General features: G+C 38.5%; 1 protein-coding gene across 1 annotated transcript in view; it reads right to left on the bottom strand.

Annotated features, from left to right (window-relative positions):
• Positions 1 to 3,125: 3,125 nt before the first annotated feature.
• Positions 3,126 to 21,351, bottom strand: part of LOC135730193 (uncharacterized) — a 31,000-nt gene continuing 12,774 nt past the window's right edge. The window contains exons 2-8 of the mRNA XM_065248024.2: positions 19,580 to 19,943; positions 18,480 to 18,605; positions 18,077 to 18,232; positions 17,332 to 17,419; positions 17,073 to 17,254; positions 3,438 to 3,632; positions 3,126 to 3,337 (exon numbers count right to left, since the gene is read on the bottom strand). Of these exons, the coding sequence (XP_065104096.1) occupies positions 3,126 to 3,337; positions 3,438 to 3,632; positions 17,073 to 17,254; positions 17,332 to 17,419; positions 18,077 to 18,232; positions 18,480 to 18,605; positions 19,580 to 19,706 (1,086 nt within the window). The 5' untranslated portion in view covers positions 19,707 to 19,943. The remainder of the gene's footprint in view (positions 3,338 to 3,437; positions 3,633 to 17,072; positions 17,255 to 17,331; positions 17,420 to 18,076; positions 18,233 to 18,479; positions 18,606 to 19,579; positions 19,944 to 21,351) is intronic.

Below are 21,351 nucleotides of genomic sequence, written 5' to 3'. Positions count from 1 at the left end.
ATATTGTAATGGTGCAAAAAGTCAAACTTCAGAGCAGGGCCGCTGCTGGCAAAACTTTTACAGTGGTGCCCTCTTTAGTTAAAAAACAACAAAATCACACACAACTATAGTATGTGTAAGAATAGAAAGATGCTATTGTTATCATTTATAATTGTATTTTGACAGCAACACAAACTACAATTATACAAATATGCAATTATATTATAGCCTATATTTATGCATCTGTACTTGTGTAGCTAATGGACTTTAGTACACTTTACTTTAGTCAGTATAAATCCAAGCAATTTTGGAGAATTACTAAATGCCTTCCTTGTAATTAAATTAAAAGTCAGGTTTAAGGAAACAGCTGATGTCTATTAACAAAAGCAAAAGTTGGTATGTATGGTTATGTGTTTGATTGATTTAACACTCAAGCATTCAGCTAAGTAGGTTTTGTTAATGTAAATAAAATTTAGGGCAGTTATTAGCATATACAAAACAAAAATGTCTTTAGCATAGATATCTTTGCCATGCTTCAAAACGCAACGCAGCACAATGTCATTTAAGTTGAACAACTGAAGTTACCTGATATAAATTGGTACATTGTTACACTATTTAAATCACGCAGATGAGTTGGTGTCAGCAGCCAGCTATACATTTACACAGGATTGTGAATGTGAACTGACCTGAAAGTGATGCGCGAGTATTATTTTGTACTTTTCCATTTGAAGACAGAATGCCGCGTTCTGTTACTGTACAAACGGATGGCGGATGATATCAAAGCATCGCGAGAGCAGACTAGGGATGTCACGGTACCAAAAATCTAGTAGTCGGTACCAATACCACAAAAAGTACACAGTACTCGGTACCTAAGTCGGTACCACAGTGTGTAAAAAAAGAACAATTATACTTAAATAATTTTTTTTATTAAAACATTTCAACATTATAGAAAACTTTTAAGAGCTTCTGTTTAGGTTGTCTGTGTTAATGTTTGTTGACTTTTCTCCTGACTCTCTTGGTGTACATCCTCCTCTGGCTGATACTGCTAAAAAGAGAGAGAATAAAAAATACATTTTATTTATTTAACATACTGTCTGACAATGACTAATAAATCAGCTAAAGCTACAGGTGCTAAGGTGCACTTATAAACACACGCACGTGCACATGCACATACACATACTCTGAATGCAATCATTAGTTTAATATCACTCACATTGTTGCAGGATGAAAATAGTTATTAAAAACCCTTAACATTTTAATACTTCATCCAGTGACATTAGGCTACATTTTGCTGACAGGATGACTAAATGGCGATGCATGGTCGCCCATTTATAGATAGTTTATGTTAGAAACACAGCGTTATTAACAAATAACTGACTTACACAAAACATTAACATATAGCATAAAGTTAGCTGGTTACACGGCATTAATGCCAGCTGCCTGAAACAAACATAATATAGGGTCTGGGTTTCAGAATAAAATTAAAGTTTTACAGTTTGTATTATAATGTGAATTAAAACTTACCTCGAATTCTTTAAAGAGATCGGGGTGTCTGTCTTTCAAGAGCTTTGCCAAATTCTATGTTTGATAGCGACAAACTACTTTAGAGAGATTCCCGTGTGCTCGTCTGAGGCGTTCTTCCTCTTCTTTACTCTTGTGGAGCGTCAAATACACACGCGCGTATATGCTGCCCCATCAGTCCCGGAAGAGTATTGCAGCCTCGGTACCTCCGGTACCAGAGAAAGCAGGTACCGTCATGTTTAAAAAAATGTTGGTATCGACTTGGTACCGAAGTATCGGTTCTCGTGACATCCCTAGAGCAAACTGCTCCGCATGCTTTCTAATCGCTCTCGCGGTTCTTTTATGTCTATCTTTGCAGCGCTATTGAACAAACTTTTGATCATCTGCAGTCAGCTGGGGGGGCGGGGATTGCGTACAAACCAATAGGGAGTCGGAATGGTGTATGTTTATACTTCTCATCCAACCACAATCGCATTCATCTGGATGATGCAATTTATCAAGATAGGTTTTTTTAACGATGACAAGCCGGAATGTAAAAAAAAGAAAACAAGCCGAAATTAATAGAAGTAACGAGGCGATTTTTAAAATGTAAGGAGTAGAAAGTACAGATAATTGCGTGAAAATGTAAGGAGTAGAAGTAAAAAGTCGTCTGAAAAATAATTACTCCAGTATAGATACCCAAAATATCTACTTAAGTAGTTACTTGTAGGAACTACTTAAGACACCTCTGCAAAGTACCGCGGGAACGATTAGAGAAATCATGCGAAGTCTAATTTCGTCTCGCTCTCACGGTAATTCAATGTCATCCGGCTGTCGGTTCTTGCGGCGCGGAATGAAGTCGAACAAGCCTTTAATATTTTTTTTAAAAGATCCGAGTCCCAATACGCCTACTTATACTATGACCTAAAAGTATGTACTGTTTTTGTGAGGAAAACGTACATACTTTTGAGTGTGTAGCAAAAGAGTATGCACATTCTGGAACATACTTCGATGACGTCATGCAACGTGAAAGAAAACGTCTCGGGTTACGTAGGTAACCCTGGTTCCCTGAGAAGGGAACGAGACGCTGCGTCACCATAGCAACGCTTTGGGGAACGCCTCGGCGTGACTGATCTGAAGCACGTGTAAAACATAATCAATAATTAGATGATTGAAAATAGGCTGGATGCCGCGCGGACCAGGGGTATAAGAAGGCATCCCAAACAGACACACTCGCTACCAGTGCCGAAGCAAGTGCCTACAGGGATGCGGGGAGTATGGCATGGAGACGCAGCGTCTCGTTCCCTTCTCAGGGAACCAGGGTTACCTACGTAACCCGAGACGTTCCCTTTCGAGGAACTCGAGCTGCGTCGCCATAGCAACGCTTTGGGGAACGAGATGCCCACGCTTCCATACTACCAAATGCCTGTAGCGTGTATAACTGAATGCAGTCAAGGCAAAGAACCTGGGACCCTAAAGAGGGGTCTAGGTCTAGACCATAAAATCTGACGAAGGTGAGCGGCGAAGACCAACCGGCCGCATTACACACGTCCTGAAGAGAGGCACCTGACCCTAAGGCCTTAGAGGCAGCCATACCCCGGGTAGAGTGGGCCCTCACAGCGACAGGTGAGGGTAAGCCCTGATGTTCATAAGCCAGTGAGATAGTATCTACTATCCATCTGCTCAGAGTCTGCTTGGTCGCTGGTAAACCTTTTCTGGGTGAACCAAAGCACACAAATAGCTGCTCGGACTTCCTCCACTGAGCAGTCCTGTGAACGTATGTGTCCGGTGCTCGCATGGGACACACCAAATTCAGCTTTTCTTGGTCCGCGCTCCTGAAGGGGGGAGGACAAAGGGCCTGTAGAACAATGGGCCTCGGCACATTGTTCAGCACCTTGGGAATATAACCTGGCTTTGGGTGTAGAAAAGCCTTAGCCATCCCTGGTGCAAACTCAGACCTCCAGGGGATACTGACAGGGCCTGAAGGTCCCCCACTCGCTTTAAAGAAGTAATAGCCAGAAGGAACACAGTCTTAAAAGGCCAGAAACCTATCTGGCAAAGTCTCAAATGGCTCGAACGGAGCCGACGAGAGCCCTTCCAGCATGACTGGTAAGTCCCAAGTTGGCACCCTTGTGCGGCTAACATGTCGCAACCTGCGAGTGCCACAAAGAAAGCGAGCCACTTATGGATGTCTACCCATTGATGAGCCTTCCATAGGAGTATGGTAGGCAGAAACTGCTGCCGTTAAACCTTAATGGTGGAAGGAGTAAACTCATCAGAGAACGCTCCTGCAGAAACCTCAGAACTACGTCGACAGGCAGTTATAACTGGGTCTGTCAGATGAGCTGAACACCAAGAGGTGAACATTTCCCACTTAAAGGCGCAAAAGAGGATGTTTTTCGCCGACTGAGAATCCAAAAACGGTTACTGAGTTTTTTAAATGAGCGCATGCGTAAGAACAGCCTCCCTCCTTCACGGCTCATTTCTAGGGAACGCCTTCCAAAACTTGTGCACAAATATTTGAACACGAGTGTTTGTTTAACACCGGCATATGCTGTGTCGCGTGACTCGCGTCAGTGGATTCATTATGTGAAATGTTGATAATAAACAAATAAGACGTTAAAACGTTAGATCAGTCTACGCTACTCCCATTTCAACTAGCATGTAGCATACTGGTCACTGCCTTACAACTACATTACACGAACAACGTCAATATACTTGAATAACAGTACAACAATAATTATTCCCCAAAGAAAGAATAATCACTGTTACCTGTCGGGAAGAATTTTGCGAACTGCGCGTCTGTCTTGACACCTCTCGGTTCCTTCATTGCTCTCCAGCGTTGAAATGTTTCTCCAATAACGACTCTGTTTGCATTACGCTCTTCTAACAATTTTCTCCTATTCCCAGCGGCTTAAAGAAGTCTTTCTTTTGCGTCCTCCTTCGAGTTTCTTCTCTACCGTGGTGCAAATTCGAGGAGGAAAGCAGGATCGACAATGAAAACAAAACGAAACTTAAGACGGAGTTTCATGCGCTATGCGCATGCGTCGCCTGTGTTACTGGAGCGCGCATGTCTCTCACAAGGATCGTAATGGCAGTGATTGACAAGCCAGAGGGCCAATCGCTTATGCGATGACTGCATGAGCAATTGGCTGATGTTTTTAAGGCCCTATTTTGTGCACAGATGACGTATATTAATAATATTACTTTCAGTGCAGCTAATAAATTGTCTTTTATCATTTAGTAAAGACAGTTTCAAGTAATATTGCAAAAATGTATTAAACAAACATCCTCTTTTCCACCTTTAAGGGAATAAAGTTTCCCCGTGGAGGGATAAACACAACCGGGGGGGGGGGGGGGGAGGCATACAGACGTAGCCTCAGCCACGCCTGTACCATGGAAAACCACAGTAAAGTATGGTCTCCTCAACCTCAGTTGGGAGACCGGAGCCTGCGAGCCTGGCCCCCTCAGAGGCCAAGCTGACAGCTACCATATCTCTGGCAAACTTTCTCCAGAACTTCTGTGGCAGAGTAATTGGAGGTAAGAAGAGAAAGCCACATCAGGCAGTGTGTGGTGTCCTGAGACGCAAACAGATCCACCTCTGCACGTCCAAATAATCTTCAGATGTGGTACACCACATCTGGCTGGAATCTCAACTCCCAGAGAATGAGCTTTGCCTTACAGGTCATCTGCCATATGCAAGTGGCCTGGGTCTAAACTGTCGTCAACGAGCACAGTTTGTCCAGAGACCACAAATGCCATTATCCCAAAATCAACAATGTTGTGATTTTGTCCCTATCGGCTTTCCATAACTGTACTCCAACCTGTAGGGGATGCGTCGGTTATCAGCGTCACACGCCAGCAGCGCACACCCAAAACAGTCCTTAGGATGGAAACCAAGGTTTCCTCCACACCACCAGAGCATGCAGACAACGATGCGTGACTTTGATTGCAGACCTCCTTAGAAATTTATTTAAGAAACCACCGATGTGATGTCTGTCTAGACAAACACATGATGGCTCCTCAGGTCTAGAAGGAAATGGGAGTCCAACCCATGTCACCATCATTTCCAAGGCAATTTCAGTGCCATAGCCGATGATGAGTTTCAGCGATTTTGACCTCTTTGGCTTTCCATAATTGCAACAACCTGTGAGGGACGCGTCTGTTGTCAGCGTCACACATCGACAACACGCACCCAACACAGGACCTTGGGACAGAAGCCATGGCTTTCTTCCTGTTACCAGAGCACGCAAACAACGGTGCGTGACTTTGATCATGCGAGAGGGGTTTCCCCTCAGGGAAAACCCTCCAGTGTTGAATGAAGACATAACCTCTAATGTAAGGAATCAGTCCTCGGATCTGATTAAATCACAGTCTGTCTCAGTCACAGCATAGGACTGAGCTGCATCATTGAACAGTTACAAATCCCTCCTTTTTGAAACAATAAAGCAATGGCTGTAGGTCATCATTTCTCTCATGTGGAGGTTCTACAGCCTCCTGCACAAGAACGTATACATGCTCAGTCCACACTGGAGCCGGCTGTATGCAGTTCCACTAGTGTAGGAAGGTTAATTGCGGCTGCCTGTGGTACTACGCACAGCAGTGAGTGTGCCCTGGGAGGGCACTGAAGAGAGCAGGCACCATAAATGAGGTGTGAGCTGCTTCGCTTCAATAAGCTATAGTGAGTGCCACGAACGAAGACGTTACCCGCCTCAGCGGATGAGGGTATCGAATCGTAACACACAAGATCATATCTGACTTATGGCGCACCAGCGGCCGATCAGGAGAATAAATGCTGTGCAGAGCTGTACAAGCAGCACACAGCAAAGACACAAAATCACTGTTTGACTCATCAAACAATGACAAACAGCTCATGCAAGCTGTGACAGGCAGATGTACATACATAGCCTTCACATACAAGTGTAAAAACGTATGTATAATACCTTCATACTGTAAAAAAATGAGGCTTCACGTGGAAACTGCACGTTTAGCCTTAAACAGTAGGCGGATTATGAAGATGATCCAGCTCTCCGGAGATAGACAGCTGAAAAAATATATGGCTCTCACGCAGGGCGCCTTCCCGATCCGGCAAATGAGAGAGAGGGACTTCACGTGCAGGCGGAGATACCGCCGCCTGCGCGCAACCGCCGCTGAGAAGCGGAATCGCAGCCGCGAACCCAAGCTTCCTAGGGAGCGAGAGACAGATGTCACGGGTGTAGGCAAGGGCGTAGGTTTGATTCTGGCATTGGTGGGGACATAAATAAAATGGTCGCATTGCAAAAACTGTTTATCACCGTTTACTTGACATAAACAACAGACAACTCAGTATGCACTTTACTCAGTGACATCTGACTCGCCACCCCAGGTGCCATCCCAAATTTAATGTACTATAATAAACAATTCGTTATGTCCTAGAGCCTAATAAACAGTAGCTGTTTAAGTCTTTGTCAAAAAAAGAAAATCACATTGTAACATATATGAATCCATATTTACTTTATAACAATGAAGAATATGCAATTAATATTTAATTCTTAATTTAATTTTGCCAAAAAATCCCAGTGTTGAAGTAGGTATATATATCATGCTGTTTCCTGAACAACGTTTTTTAACGTTTCTGTAGTTCACATTAAATCTTCTTTTCATTAACAGACAGAAAAGAAATAGTTTAAGTATAAAATGCAACCTTGCACTATGTACATCTGTGCAAGTAATGACCACAGTGCAGTAATGAAAGTATTCAGCAATCATGACATGAATGATTTTACCATGTTGGGGTTATTTTCTTTCATGGATTAGGGACCCTCTAAATAACCTTGCCACCCCATTTATAAAAGGTTGACACAAGTTTGCAACTCCTCAGGTTAACATGGGATTAACACTGTCCTTGAATCATTATGTGGCACAACTTTTTTTGTGCATGAAACAATTACAGTGGGTATAATAATACTTTCTTCCTCACTTACCTGTAGCCTGAATAATCACGCGCGTCTTGTTGAGTGAACTTTGGCGCGTTGTACAAAGTGAAACCATCCTATCACACGTACCGAGTAAAGACAAGCACATCAAAAAGTGATGTGCGTTAGAGAGGCGGGACTCAAAAATGCTAATCCAATCATATTAGCAATGTGCGTTAGAGAGGCGGGACTAAAGAAATGCAAAGCCAATCATAGCGATGTGACTTACGGAGGCGGGCATTGCAGAGAATGAAAGCTGTTAACCGTTTGTGTACCACATAGAGCGTTGTTTTTACAGAACGGGATTGCAAAAGATTTCTAATCTAATTTAAATGATTTCTGACAAAAATATAATAAGTAAAAAATAGAAAACACAAGAACAAGACGGACATTAGTGGTTATATATGAATACAGATTAATTGTTTGGTCGAAATTATTGCTAGGGACAATTCAGTCTTCTCTGAATATTGGTAGGGACATGTCCCTAGCGTCCCACCCTAAATCTACGCCCATGGTAGGAGGGGATTCCGCCGCCTGCACGCACGAGTGCAGTCACTGCTACTTTTTAAATGTGCCTCCAATAAAAAAGTTAATGTTTTTTAAATCATTCCTCAGCTAAATATTTATTACACAGTATATTATAAATACTAAAAATAATTAAAGGAAGTAGGCCTATTTATAAGTTGTGTAGGTATATGGCATGCTAATAACTTACAGATTGTCTTTGAAAAGTTAGAATCTGTGTTATGTTAAATAGTTTGTTATATGCAGGGCCGGCCCTGGGCATAGGCGGAATAGGCAAATGCTAAGGGCGCCGCCGACCCCTTGGGGCGTCCGTGCGCCCAAATTATGATTTTTTTAATATATGTATATAAACATTTTACTATAAATATTTAATTCTGCACAAGAAAACAACAGTTATTAATGAATTATTAGTAGCATAGTATCTCGGAAGATCGTGCTTGTTAAATAGCTCTATACTGCACAGAAGCGGCAGTTTAAAATATAAACCCAGAATTCAGCGAACGTCAAGACAAAGAAAACGGAAACAACAATCAGACCGAGATGCAGAATAATGTTACACAGACCATGTTTAAATTTCAATGTTTCTGGACAGAAATACCAACTTGTTCACTTTGTTTGGTATTAATAAGTGCTGGCCGCGGTGCTGAAGACGCGCTCGGATAGGCTACTGGTGGCACATGCACAGATATTTACGTGCAAGCCATTGGAAACTATTATTCGTTATTATATAATTATTATTCGTTATTTTACTTTATTACTTTCACTTAAGAAGAGTTCTGCACTTTTTATTTTAACATTTCTCTTTATATAAATACTATTTTGTACTTAAATCTATAATTTCGTTACTAACCCAACGAACTCATCTGCGCTTTCCGATAGGTTGCACGTAAGGGGAAAAGTATAGCTTTCTTCCCCTTGAGAAGAGTTGTGCATTTTTAAACTTTTTAAAATAAATATCTCTTTACCAAAAAAAAATTTTTCTTCTATTTAAAATCTATAGTTTCGTTATTTTACTAACCCAACTAATGACTCGTCCGCTTTCCAATAGATTGCACGTAAATATCTGTGCATAAGTGCCACCGTACCAGCAGTGGCGGATTTAGCAAATTGGGGGCCCTAGGCGAAGGTATTTTTACTCCAAAACGAAGATGGAAAGCAGAGGTCACACAAAGTGCAGCACTACACAAACCAATAGAGAATAAGTCAATGGGGCAAAAACAGCCACGAACAGTAAATGAGGAAGAAATAATTGAAATCTGATGCTGCACAAAAACTAGCAAAGCATCAAAGCCAATGTTGTTACTAATCTTTCACATACCCAAGACTGTGATAAAAGGTTTAAAAAATACAGTCTACAATCACTTTATATTAAAACTATGTTTTCTTTGATGTTTTCTTCACAAACATAACAAAAGGGTTGTGAATTTTACCACAGTGTATTGTTGAGTTTTTGAAAAATGTTCAAAGCATTTTCCCAAAATATGTGTCAACATAAGATTTTTCACCAAAAATCATTCCATATGCTAAAAGTTGTGGCCAAATTAAGACTCAACAGCACCCCATAGTGGACGAAAACATCCCCAACATAACATCAGCAGGGCTCCAGACTAACATTTGAGAGAAACGTCCAAACAAGTTTAATGCATTAACAAATTAATTACAAATACAAATAATTGTATTCTTTATATACATTAATTTTTTTTACTTTACCATACTTATTAATTTTAACATATATTTGCCTTACTGTAAACTATTAAACTTACAATCAACTTTTTATTACTTTGTTGTGAAAGCTTTAGGTTACTTTAACACAGACTTGAGTAAAATCACATTCTTGTGCTGTAATCACTACAAAATGTCTCCATGCACTCTGAAGATATCATTTGGCCAGGACTTGTAATCTGAGTTACTGAGCACAATGTATTGCGTTTTTTCTGACTTCTAGCGTGAATACGCAGTGTACCGCGCTATTTTTAGACTTTCATTGATTAAACGAAAGCAGCTGATCTCCGCCTCTTTTATTAGTGTCATTTTGCGAGCGTGTGGAGGTTGTGGGGAGATTATTTCATCAACTGCGCTGAAATATCAGACAGCTCTTACATACACATAAAAAAACACTGTGCAGCATCGTTAATTACAACCCCGGACTCTGACATCACATAATATTAGTTTGCGTCATTTTAAACCCGTCATTTCTCCCGAAAACGAAAGCAGAGGCTCTCGCCCGCAGTCTCCATAGACCACCCCTCAAAACAATCAGGGCAGACGCGGTCGAAAGTGGACAAAAGAGACGGATTTAGAGAGGTGATATGCACCTGAGCTGATAGAAAGGCGGGGGAGCGGGCAACAACAGGAAGAGTGACTGAATGCGTCGCAGACGTAATCGCCTGCGCATTATATTAATATAATTGTATTTAAATTTCACAGTCCAGCCAGTGCGACATTTAATAAACAATAGTCGCATAGGCAGGGAAAATACTCGCAAAATGAGACTATTTACTCGCGGTCTGGAGCCCTGTAGGGTTACATTAGTTTTTTGCTGTAGTAACATTATTTACTTCACCACAAAATAATTTTTATCAATGTAGGGCTATTACTAGCCGGTTGACTTACCAAAGCCCCATTTTCGCGTTTATATTTGTCTTTAAGTCTCTGTTCGTGTACTTTCCCAGTCCCCGTGTCACTTTGTGTTTATCTTTCGCGCCGCAGCACGCACCGTTATGGACTAGTCCATTTCATTGTGAAAGAAGGGGGTGTAAGTGTTTAGTGAAAGAACATGAACTGGACATTTTAACTACTATTTCAAAGTTTCAACGTATTTCTTAAGAATATTAATTCAATTTACAATGCTTTTGAAGTGTTCATGATGATAAGGGTTTTATTTATTTATGTAGGCTATTTATTAGGTTGGTTTGGGGCCCCCCTAATTTGACCGCTGGTGGGAGGCCCCAGGCGGCCGCCTACCTATGCCTCTATGGTAAGACCGCCTCTGCGTACCAGTACTCCGTCAGAGCGGGTCTTGGTCGTCAGCACCGCGGGGAGCAGCCAGCACTCCAATGCGCAGCTTATTAATACCAAACAAAGTGATCAAGTTGGTATTTCTGTCCAGAAACATTGAAATTTAAACATGGCCCGTGTAACGTTATGTAAATCCCGCGTCTCGGTCTGATTGTTGTTTCCGCTTTCTTGTTCTTGACGTTCACTAAATTCTGGGTTTGTATTTTAAACTGCCGCTTCAGTGCAGTATAGCCACAGTATGGGTGCGTGCGTGTGTGTTTGTTTCCAAAATATTTTCAAAATAAAGAAAAACAAGACAAAGCTGTGCAGTTTGTGTTTCTGTATAAGTTTATGAGCAAAATGATTGGAACACAATTGTGATTCTGTGATTCTAAAGGGCACCAGGTGAAATCTTGCCTAGGGCAGCAAATTGGCCAGGGCCGGCCCTGGTTATATGGAGAATATAGTAGAAGCAAAGAGGAGCGACAAATTGGCAGGAGCGATTCTAGGATTTTTTTCAAGAGGGGCCACAACTTATACAGAGGGGCCAATCTTATATTATGCTTTTATATTTAGAATTGTAGATATCTGAATGATTTAATACAGAGATACCTGATATAACGGAAAAAAGAGGAGAGAAGGGTTATGTGTGCTTTAATGCAGGGCTAATTGACAATGGTTACAAACATTCCTCAAAATATATTCCTTTGTGTTCATCAAAACAAAGAAATTTATAGAGGTTTTTTACAACATGAGAGTGAGAAAATGATGACAGAATTTTCAGTTTTGGGTGAGATATCCTCTTAACTGCTCCTTGTCTGATAATATAAGATATCTTTATTGGTTATTCAACAAAAATACAAAAATAGCCTACAGTAGGAAACTATTGTAAAAAATATATAATACAAAGCGATATAAAATGGAACAATATTTTAGATAAAAACGTACTGTGCCTTTTTTTATTAATGTGTTTAGTTAACAGATGTTTACTAAAACAGTAATAAGTTTACATGTTGCTAATATTAATTAATATTAGTTTGTATTGTAACTATCATTACTATGTGAATCTTAAACAGTCAATTGAAAACAAAAGTGAAGATGTAATAGACAGAAAAGAAAAAACAGAGTAAAATCATTTAACAAAATTACACATTTTTATTGAAATATTTTAATAAATATTTTCCAAAATCTTGTTACTACATCTAATAAAACAAAGAACATTAGGGAATTACAATGGTCCCATGGAAGTCGTGTCACTAGGCGGCCATGTTTGCAATGCCTCCGTGCAGTTATTTCAGTCATGTAAGACTACTTGAGTGGAAAAGACAGAATATGGAAAAGGACAGATATCTCAAATCAAATCACAATTAAACAACATATTTCTGACAAACAATTTAACATGACATGAACTGTACCATAACTTTTGTTTCTTAAGCTACTGCACAAATACACACTCTAAAAATGGCTGGGTAATTTTTTTACCCAAAATCAGGCCCGGTACTAGGCTGGCTGGACTGGGGGGGCAGTCAGGATTTTAGGGTGGGCAGCCATTTCTCGACTATAATGATTCATACACTAAAATTATGGATGTTTCAATCCAATATTATTTTGCATATGTCTTATAATAAAAGGCCATTTATATGTCATTTTGCACGTTCAAATTTTAAAAGTAGATGCAATTAGATTAATGATTTATAATGTTATAATGATTACACTAGTTTGACACATTTAGTCACAGTTAATGAAATCAGGCAAGCAGGTTTTATGAATACAAAGCTGTACATATAGCTATATTTTATTAATGTTTACACTGCATTTAATCTATTATTTCACTTATAGATAAATTAAAGCCATTCTTATACCTACCCTACCCAACATATGCCTTTATTCTAAATAAACACTTTTCTTCATTTAAAATAATGTATTTTCAATGTGATATATGTGATAAGCTGTATTGTCATTAATTCCTGACCCTATCATACATGCTGCTGCAGCAACCTCAAATATCACAACAAAGCACAACGCTTTAAATAATATATTTTGAAACATCATGTAAGCAACTTGACATGCATGACAAATTCGTCAAAGCTTATCCTGTTTGCCTATAACAGCACCAGACAAAAGCACAAGCCCTAAAATACTGTAAGTGTGATTTGCGACGAGACCAGAGATAAATCACACTGCTTTGTTCATAACACAGCAAATTAGATATTATAATACAACGCAACACTATAAAATACAAGGTTTACCTTACGATGACCTTGTGGAGTGAAAGCTCCTCCTGAACTTAAAAGTCTGTAGATTTTTGCGTGTGAAGTTTTTCTCAAACGCGAGCTGAATGAGCTGATGAATGACGATGACAAAACCACTAAAATTTGATTTTAAAACTGCACGCGATGCTCAGCTGTTACAATACTGTATATTTACTGTATAACCATCTTATATAATTTATATCTACTATATAGTATGCCACAACCAAACTGCATATTCTAATTTTAATAAACAGAACTACGTCTAAAACAAACACATTAAATGCTGCTGGAGACTTGCCATTGGCTGTTGTATTTGAATGAATAAATAATGAGGTGAGTCTAAGAAAGGATAAGGGGCTATTTTGGGCATGTTTTACTATAAAAAAAAGTTTTAATTTAATATCTGTTGGGTTATTACGTTTATGTAATACTAAATTGCGTTGTTTCTGATATATATTTTAAAGATGTGTTTTTTTTTTAGTTACCGTCATAGAGAACAGTAGTACTATTCCTGTGACTGAAATACTTCTGAAAAGACTTCAAAGGCTTGAACAAGTTAATCAGACGATAGTGGGCGGGAGCTGTAAACGCTAGCGCTTGCCTAAAGAAGATGTTTTTTGATTAAAGAGACTTATTTTAAGGTTGGCTGGACATTTTTTGGGGGGCAGAAGGAAAATCTGGGGGGGCAATGCTCAGATACCTCCAATCTGTGAGAACTTTCTAAAACCTTTATTTAGGCTTCTTGATGCAATTAGGTTGTTGTTGACATTACACATCATGTATATAGCTGTAAAAATGCTGTGTAAAAAGTGTCCTAAATTTGATCCTATGATCATTCCTATATTTCTTAGAAATTGTAGGTAAAAAGGGTGACATTCTACTCTTGGGCCAACATTTTCCAGACATGTGTGTTGTCCTGCTATAACAGAATGAGTGTGCCGTTCCCCTAAAATTCTGACTATAGATATGAGCACACAGTGAGTGTACCGTGACTTCACATTGTGACCATGATATAAGTCACAGATCGTGACACTCAAAGTGTGCTCATCATGGTCACTGTGATGTCATGGCACACTCATTGTGCACTCATACCATGAACTCAACATTCTGAATTCACAATAAGCTCACATATAGCTCACACTGTGATTATCACAGTATGAGAACGGTGTGACATCACTCCAGTACCTTTTCCTAGTAAAATATAGGAAGTAGAATGCCATACTTGTGTTTTATTGCCTCCTTTTAACCTGCTCAACATTTTAAAATCACATATAGCTCACACTGTGAATAATTATGGTATGAGAATAATCTGAATTGACTGTGATCTCGTGTAATCTCACATGTTGACTGGAAAGACATTTCTAGTGTAAAGTTAATTAAACAGATAACAAACACGTGAAAATGCACAGAAAACACTCAGTTGAAAGGGTTTACTCAGTTAACTATATTAAACTTTTCATAATTATTGCACATGTATGTATATAATACAATAATTGAACTTAGTGTTTTTAACAATTACATGCATGCTGTGAGGTGTTATATATGTACTGCAGACGTGATGCGCTAAAGCAATAAGACCCAAGAAGCAGTGGGTTACCAGTGCATTTTTTAACAGCTAAGGGGCATAGCGTCCACCCATAAAAACAAATTGACTGCGGTTAGTGAAATAATACTTGAACCAGTCAAGAACAGTCGTAGTAGTACAGCATGGTCAATAGTGTCGAAGGCCGAAGTGAGATCCAAGAGAATAAGAATTGACATGGAGCAGGAGGCAATTAGTCTCTGTGCTATGTGATTTTCGAAAACCAGATTGATGAGGCTCAAATAGATTGTTTTACATGAAGTGTTTGTTTAATTGGGCCGCAACCACCCCCTCCAAGATTTTAGCGAGAAAATGGAGATTTGAGATTGGGCGATAATTTGATAGATTTTTAACATCAGCGTTTTGCTTTTTTAAAACAGGAGTTTTAATTGCTGCTGGCACCTCCCCAAATGACAAAGGTCATTTATTATAGCAAGAACTAATGGACATAAAGGACCAAAACAGGATTTAAAAAGGCTGCTAGGGATAGAGTATAAAAGAGGTAGCTTTCATACTTGAAACCTGCTTGCAGAGCGTGTCAGGTTGTAGTAGGCCTAAAGAAAATTTAGAAAAAGGAGTGCCCGAGAAACTAGGAGCATTAACTGCGAGATCGGCATACCACAAGGTATGGATATTTGTGAGAATATTGTAGAATTTTTCACCAAAGGATTTGAGAAACTCATTACACAACCAGTCAGATGAAGTCAAAGAACTGAAACTCTCTACTTTAAGTAGACTGTTAATTGTATGAAATAGCTGCCTAGGATTTTTTTGATTATTATTAGTAATATCTGAGAAATAAGCCGATCTTGCAGTTTCAATGGCTACTCTGTAGTTTGACAAGTAGTCTTTCCAAGCTTGATTAAACAAGTGAAACACAAATGAAACATTACGTGTTTTTATGGGTGCAAAAGTGTCCAAGTTGACTGCAAGAACATTGTTAAATACTAAGATTTTTATCCTCAAAAGGATCACAAGACATAACATTTAAAGAAGAGACAATCGAGTTGGTAAAAGTAGTTTGATCAATTGATTGCCATTTGCAGAATGAGATAGTTTGCAAAGTCTCTCTCCTAGAATGAAATATCTCAATGTTAAAAAAAGATAGCTAGATGGTCAGAAAATCCAGCATCCACAACAGAGAGATCAGAAAGAAAAGAGTCATTTGCAATTATTAAATCTAATGCATGTCCTTTACAGTGAGTGGGGACATTTACAAACTGAAAAAAATTAAAACAATCCAAAAGTGATAAGAAATCCTTGGCCAAGACATAGGCTTTCTTATCTACATGTATGTTAAAATCACCCAGAATCAAATTCTCTTAAATCTGATAATTTCCAATATGGAAAGAAGATAAGCAAACTCGTTTAGATTAGACAAATTTGGTTTAGGAGGTCGATAGAAAGTGACCACAGCAGTATGGAGAGCAGAGTGAGAATCAGAAACATTTAAAACAAGACATTCAAATGTATTAAAAGAAGGTATGGACACAGGGTTGATCTTGTTTTGTTGCTTGTAAACAGCTATAATACCACCACCTCTACCTGTAGTCCGCGGGACATCAATAAGTCCAAAGCCCGCTGGAGTCAGCTGAATAAAAAAGAAGGCCATCGTCCTGTTTGTGCCATGTTTCCGTGAGGAAAAACAAGTCCAGCTTTTTGTCCATGATAAAATCCGACAGCAGAGAAGCTTTGTTGTTCACAGAGCACACGTTAGGTAACGCGGCTTGCAGACACCGCATCACAGGATCACACGGCAGAGCAGATAAATTTGTGAAATCGTCGCCAAAGGAAGACAGTCTTTTAATCCTTCGTCAGCAGTTCAGAACTGGGATGGAAGATGACGAGGGAGAGATGAAGCGTTGGCATGTGCTGCGATGAATATACCGCTTGCGCCGCAGCAATCCAGCCCTGTCACAGCGGTCATAGGTGTCCCCGGACAGATAAAAATTCCGTTTCAGGGATAGGAGCTGGCAAGTGTTGGCCTACTGTAAGGCCATAATAGATTTTTATGTAATGTTGTAAATATGTTAAAGCTGCTGTAGATGATTTGTTAAAAAAATCCCAATTAGTCTGACATTGTCAACATTGTAAAAAGTGAAAAGTTGGATCTTGAATAAACGTAATTTTTTTAAGTGTACCCAATTTAAGTAATCTTTTAAGTTGAACCAACTTTTCACTTTTTATGGTGCATAACACCTGTTCCATACTACTTCATTTATTTGTTGAATTAACATAAAATGCCCATGAGGAGAAGAAAATGACAAAGTGAATAAAGCTTACCTGAACTTGTAGATTTTTTCTTCCAAATATATACAATCACGATTAGTGATGTAAATAATAATAGTAATACAGTTCCTATAACAATAATTGTGATGATGGTGGAAACAGCAGTGGAATTTCCACAATCAGCATCAGATGAATGTGTTCCTGGTTTTATTTCGATAAGCCCCAAGGCCTCACATCTGTGAGCATCAGATTATACAGCATCAGATTTGTAGTAGAATGATAACAAACAGCACACATAATCAGCAACACTCACTTTGTGTGTGTCAAACAGGATGAGAAAGATCCATTTGAATATGTTTCACCACTACAGTCATCACACACAGTATCTGTGGATGCAGTACCTGCAGAGAAAATGAATACATAATCACTACAAACATTTATTTTTGAGTGTCTGTCTAAAATATCAAATATCCAGTATCTCTAAAAAGTGCACTGTAAAAAAATTCCGTAGAAATTGCAGCTGGGTTGCCGGTAATTTACCGTAGATTTAAATTTATGTTTTTTACTGGCAACATTTTGTTCAAAGTTAAATAAACATTAAACATTTACAAGTCTTTGTCTTTACAGAGTAAAACTAAAAAAACAGCATCAAGCAAAACATTCTGGGAAACAAAATCTGAAGCAAAAAACAGAAAAAGGTTGATGATGATTTCTGGTTCCCAGAATGCTTTGCATGAGGCTGTTATTGTATAGTTTTATTCTGTAAAGATAAAGACTTGTTAATATTTAAAATGTATTTAACTTTGAACAAACTCTTGCCAGTAAATAACATAAATTTAAATTTAAATCTACGGTAAATTACCGGCAACCCAGCTGCAATACCATTGTAATTTCTACGGAATTTTTTTACAGTGTGTAGTTTTATCATTTGGTTTCTTCAATCGCAACAAATTCAACAATTAAACAATTCAACTTGTCTCATTGATTTGTTTCATATTTGAACAATAAACAAAGTATCAAGCACAGTTTCATATTTGTGTAACAATTTTTTTGCCTACCTGCTTGTTTGATGTATTTTCCAGGACCACATTTAGTGTGTTTCACAGCTATAGAGCAGCTGCCTTTAATTCGGTGAATGCAGTAAAATCCCTCCAGTGGCACACAAACAGTATTTGAAGATCTAGTGCAGGCTTCATATATTTTTAAACCTTGTCCTATGAGTCAGTAAATTTGGTGAAGCATTGCATTTTAAATTATAAAGCATTGCATCTAGAGCAAAACACAGTGTAATATTTTTCAAGCAGCTACACTGAATCACTGGAGCAACACTGGATAATTTTTCATGCAATTTCTCAGTGACCGAAAATCATTAATTAAAGTACATGGTTTTTCGCCGTCAAGCAATACTAAGTTTGTTGTGTCCCATTTTAAAAATACAAATAATATTAAAGAAACACTTACCTGCATCACACACAATGCAAGGAAAGCACTTTGTGAGGCAATTCGATTCATCAATAAAGGTGAATTTAGGGCAGGGTGCACAGATTGTACTGGTATCATCTGTGCAGTGCCAGAGAACATAATTTCCTACAAAGATAACATGTAAAAGTTGACTTGTACTTAAGAGCTAAAAATGTAGTATTTAAACAAGGTTTTGTTTCACAAGCCAAAACTTGGGAAAGTATACTGAATTGACTTGCAAAACCAAGTTGTTTTAACTTCATGCTGGATTTTTTTATACAGTGTAGGTCATTCTTAGTAAACTTATCCAAATGTATATGATAGTATATAATATACAGTACTATGCTAGTTTATGCTTATTACAGTAAATGCTCCTTATGCAGGTCCCCTTAATTTACCCTTTGCCTTTATTACTAAACTAATATTTCTGTCAGGTCTATAGATTATTAACAAGAGCAATAATTAAGGCAGGCGATATGAAATTATCCTGGACAAAACTATCCAACTGTCCATAAAGTGCAACAATACCCCCCCCCCAAAAAATGTAAAGGTTTAAAGCAAGACTTTAAAAGCAAGCAAGAAAAAGCAAGAAAATTGATTGCATAAAGCATGTTGCTGAGCCTATTAATCCTTGCAACAAGCATGTTCCTAATCTGAATGCACCTTGAACAACAAGCATGTTCCTGAATCAGATGAGTAAGCAACAAACACATTACTGAGCTCCGGTGAGCTTTATCATGTTACATATACACAGATGAGCCTGCAATAGCTCATTGCCAGTATCTGAGCAACTTGAGAACTACAAAACATCAAACATAATCAAAATAATTTTGAAGCTGTAATGAATGCAGCGCAGCATATTTGAGCAGCCTATGAGGAACTAGAAAGCAAACCTTAATAGGACAGAGCGTACTATGGGTTGTTTCTGTAATGGTTGAAATTATTCAGCAACTAATGCAATAAGCTGATGCAAGCTTGTCTAATGTGGTCTGCCAAAATTGATGCTTTAAGTTTGATACTTAAATTAATTTATTGGAATGTTAACAAAAAAAACAAACTTAAAAGACAATTCACAAGATTATATATATTTTTTTACTTACCAGCAGTACACATGGGGCAGCACTGGTTGTGTATCTTATATTCTGCTCGAGAACATCCACAAAAACAAACTTTATAGTTAAGAGGGACAATGACAGTAAGAATAATAATGATTTTAAAATTTAACATGGCCAGAAATCTATAAAATAATATGTTGTAGAGTTTAATCCGTTGGTGTGATCACAGAAAGTCCTCAAACACTGTACATGAAGTACAGTACAGTACACAGTAACATGGCGTTCAGAGCTTGCACTGAGCGCCAGGGTGACTGTAGTTTTGTAGAAAATAGGAGATTTGATCTTGATCTTCTGCTGTCATATTTCCAAATTAAGCAATTATTGCCTGTCCATTCTATTGGAAAACAAGCTGAAACAAAAAAGTTTTAAATTAATGCTACATTCTTAAATACACTCTTAAAAATAAAGATTTTTTTGGATGCAAAGAGAACCATTCAGTCAAAAGTTCTTAAAAGAACCATTTCTTTACTACCTTTTGTAGTGTAAAGCCACTTTTTTCACTACTAGAACTTTTAAAAGCAGAAAGGTTCTGTGGATATCATAATTTTTATTCTAATACATTTAATAAATACACTTGTTTGTTTTACATTTAATAGTTAAGTACATTAGCATACTTTTACTCAAGTAAAAGTGCACAATTTTAATGTAATTAGGTATTAAATAAATTTTAATATGCAATATTAAAGAATACATGATTATATGCTTTAGAATGTAGTGAAGTAAATTTTTTCCCAATCCAAACATCCTAATAAAGCACAGATGCTTGGAAAATGTAACTAATGTAACTTATTGTCCACCTCTGCTATCAAGTCCAACTAAATTTAATTTAAGCTGATAATGATCAGTTTTACTGGCATTTTCGCAGCAGGCGCTATGAAAACCAGCCATTTTGTTGCACGTTTTGCCACTCAACCGGGCGAGCTCTCACGTGGTCACGTGGAAAAGTGACGTCAAGGCATACCCTCTATTTGAAGGCTTGTTCGACTTTATGAGGTGGCGTAAGAATGGACAGCCGGATGATGTAAAGTACCGCAAGAACGATTAGAGAAAGCATGCAAAGTCTAATTTCGTCTCGCTCTCGCGGTACTTCCATGTCATCCGGCTGTCGGTTCTTGCGGCGCGGAATGAAGTCGAACAAGCCTTTAATATATTTTTTAAAAAGATCCGGTTGAGTCCCAATTCGCCTACTTATACTACGACCTAAAAGTATGCACTGTTTTTTGTGAGGAAAACGTACATACTTTTGAGTGTGTAGCAAAAGATTATGCACGTTCTGGGACATACTTCGATGACGTCATGCAACGTGAACGAAAACGTGGTTGCCTAGTTACGCACACCACAACTGTTAACAATATTTCATTAGGGCCCGAGCACACCGGGGTGTGAGGACCCTATTGTTCTTCAAGGAGTTATTATTATTATTATTTTTCTCCGACTTCAGCGGGACTTTAGAGGGCCTAAACATACTCAAAAACTCATGAAATTTTGCACGGATGTCAAGAGTGATGAAAATTTACATGTGGTGTAGGCTTTGGAATTAGGCGTGGGAAAACGGCTCTATAGCGCCACCTACAAATTTTCAACGAAGCAGCCCTCGGACTGTGTTTAACGTACAATTACGAAATTCGGTACGCTTCTGTAGCATGACAAGACCTACAAAAAAGTCTCTTGGAGCGAAGCCATAAACCAAACAGGAAGTCAGCTATTCTGAGTTATTTTTGTGATTTGGGCGCAGTTTTTGTCATTTCCAGGCGTCA

The sequence above is a fragment of the Paramisgurnus dabryanus genome, chromosome 11 (genome assembly GCF_030506205.2).
Source record: "Paramisgurnus dabryanus chromosome 11, PD_genome_1.1, whole genome shotgun sequence".
NCBI classification, from domain to species: domain Eukaryota; kingdom Metazoa; phylum Chordata; class Actinopteri; order Cypriniformes; family Cobitidae; genus Paramisgurnus; species Paramisgurnus dabryanus.
This window is presented reverse-complemented; position numbering and strand designations above follow the sequence as displayed.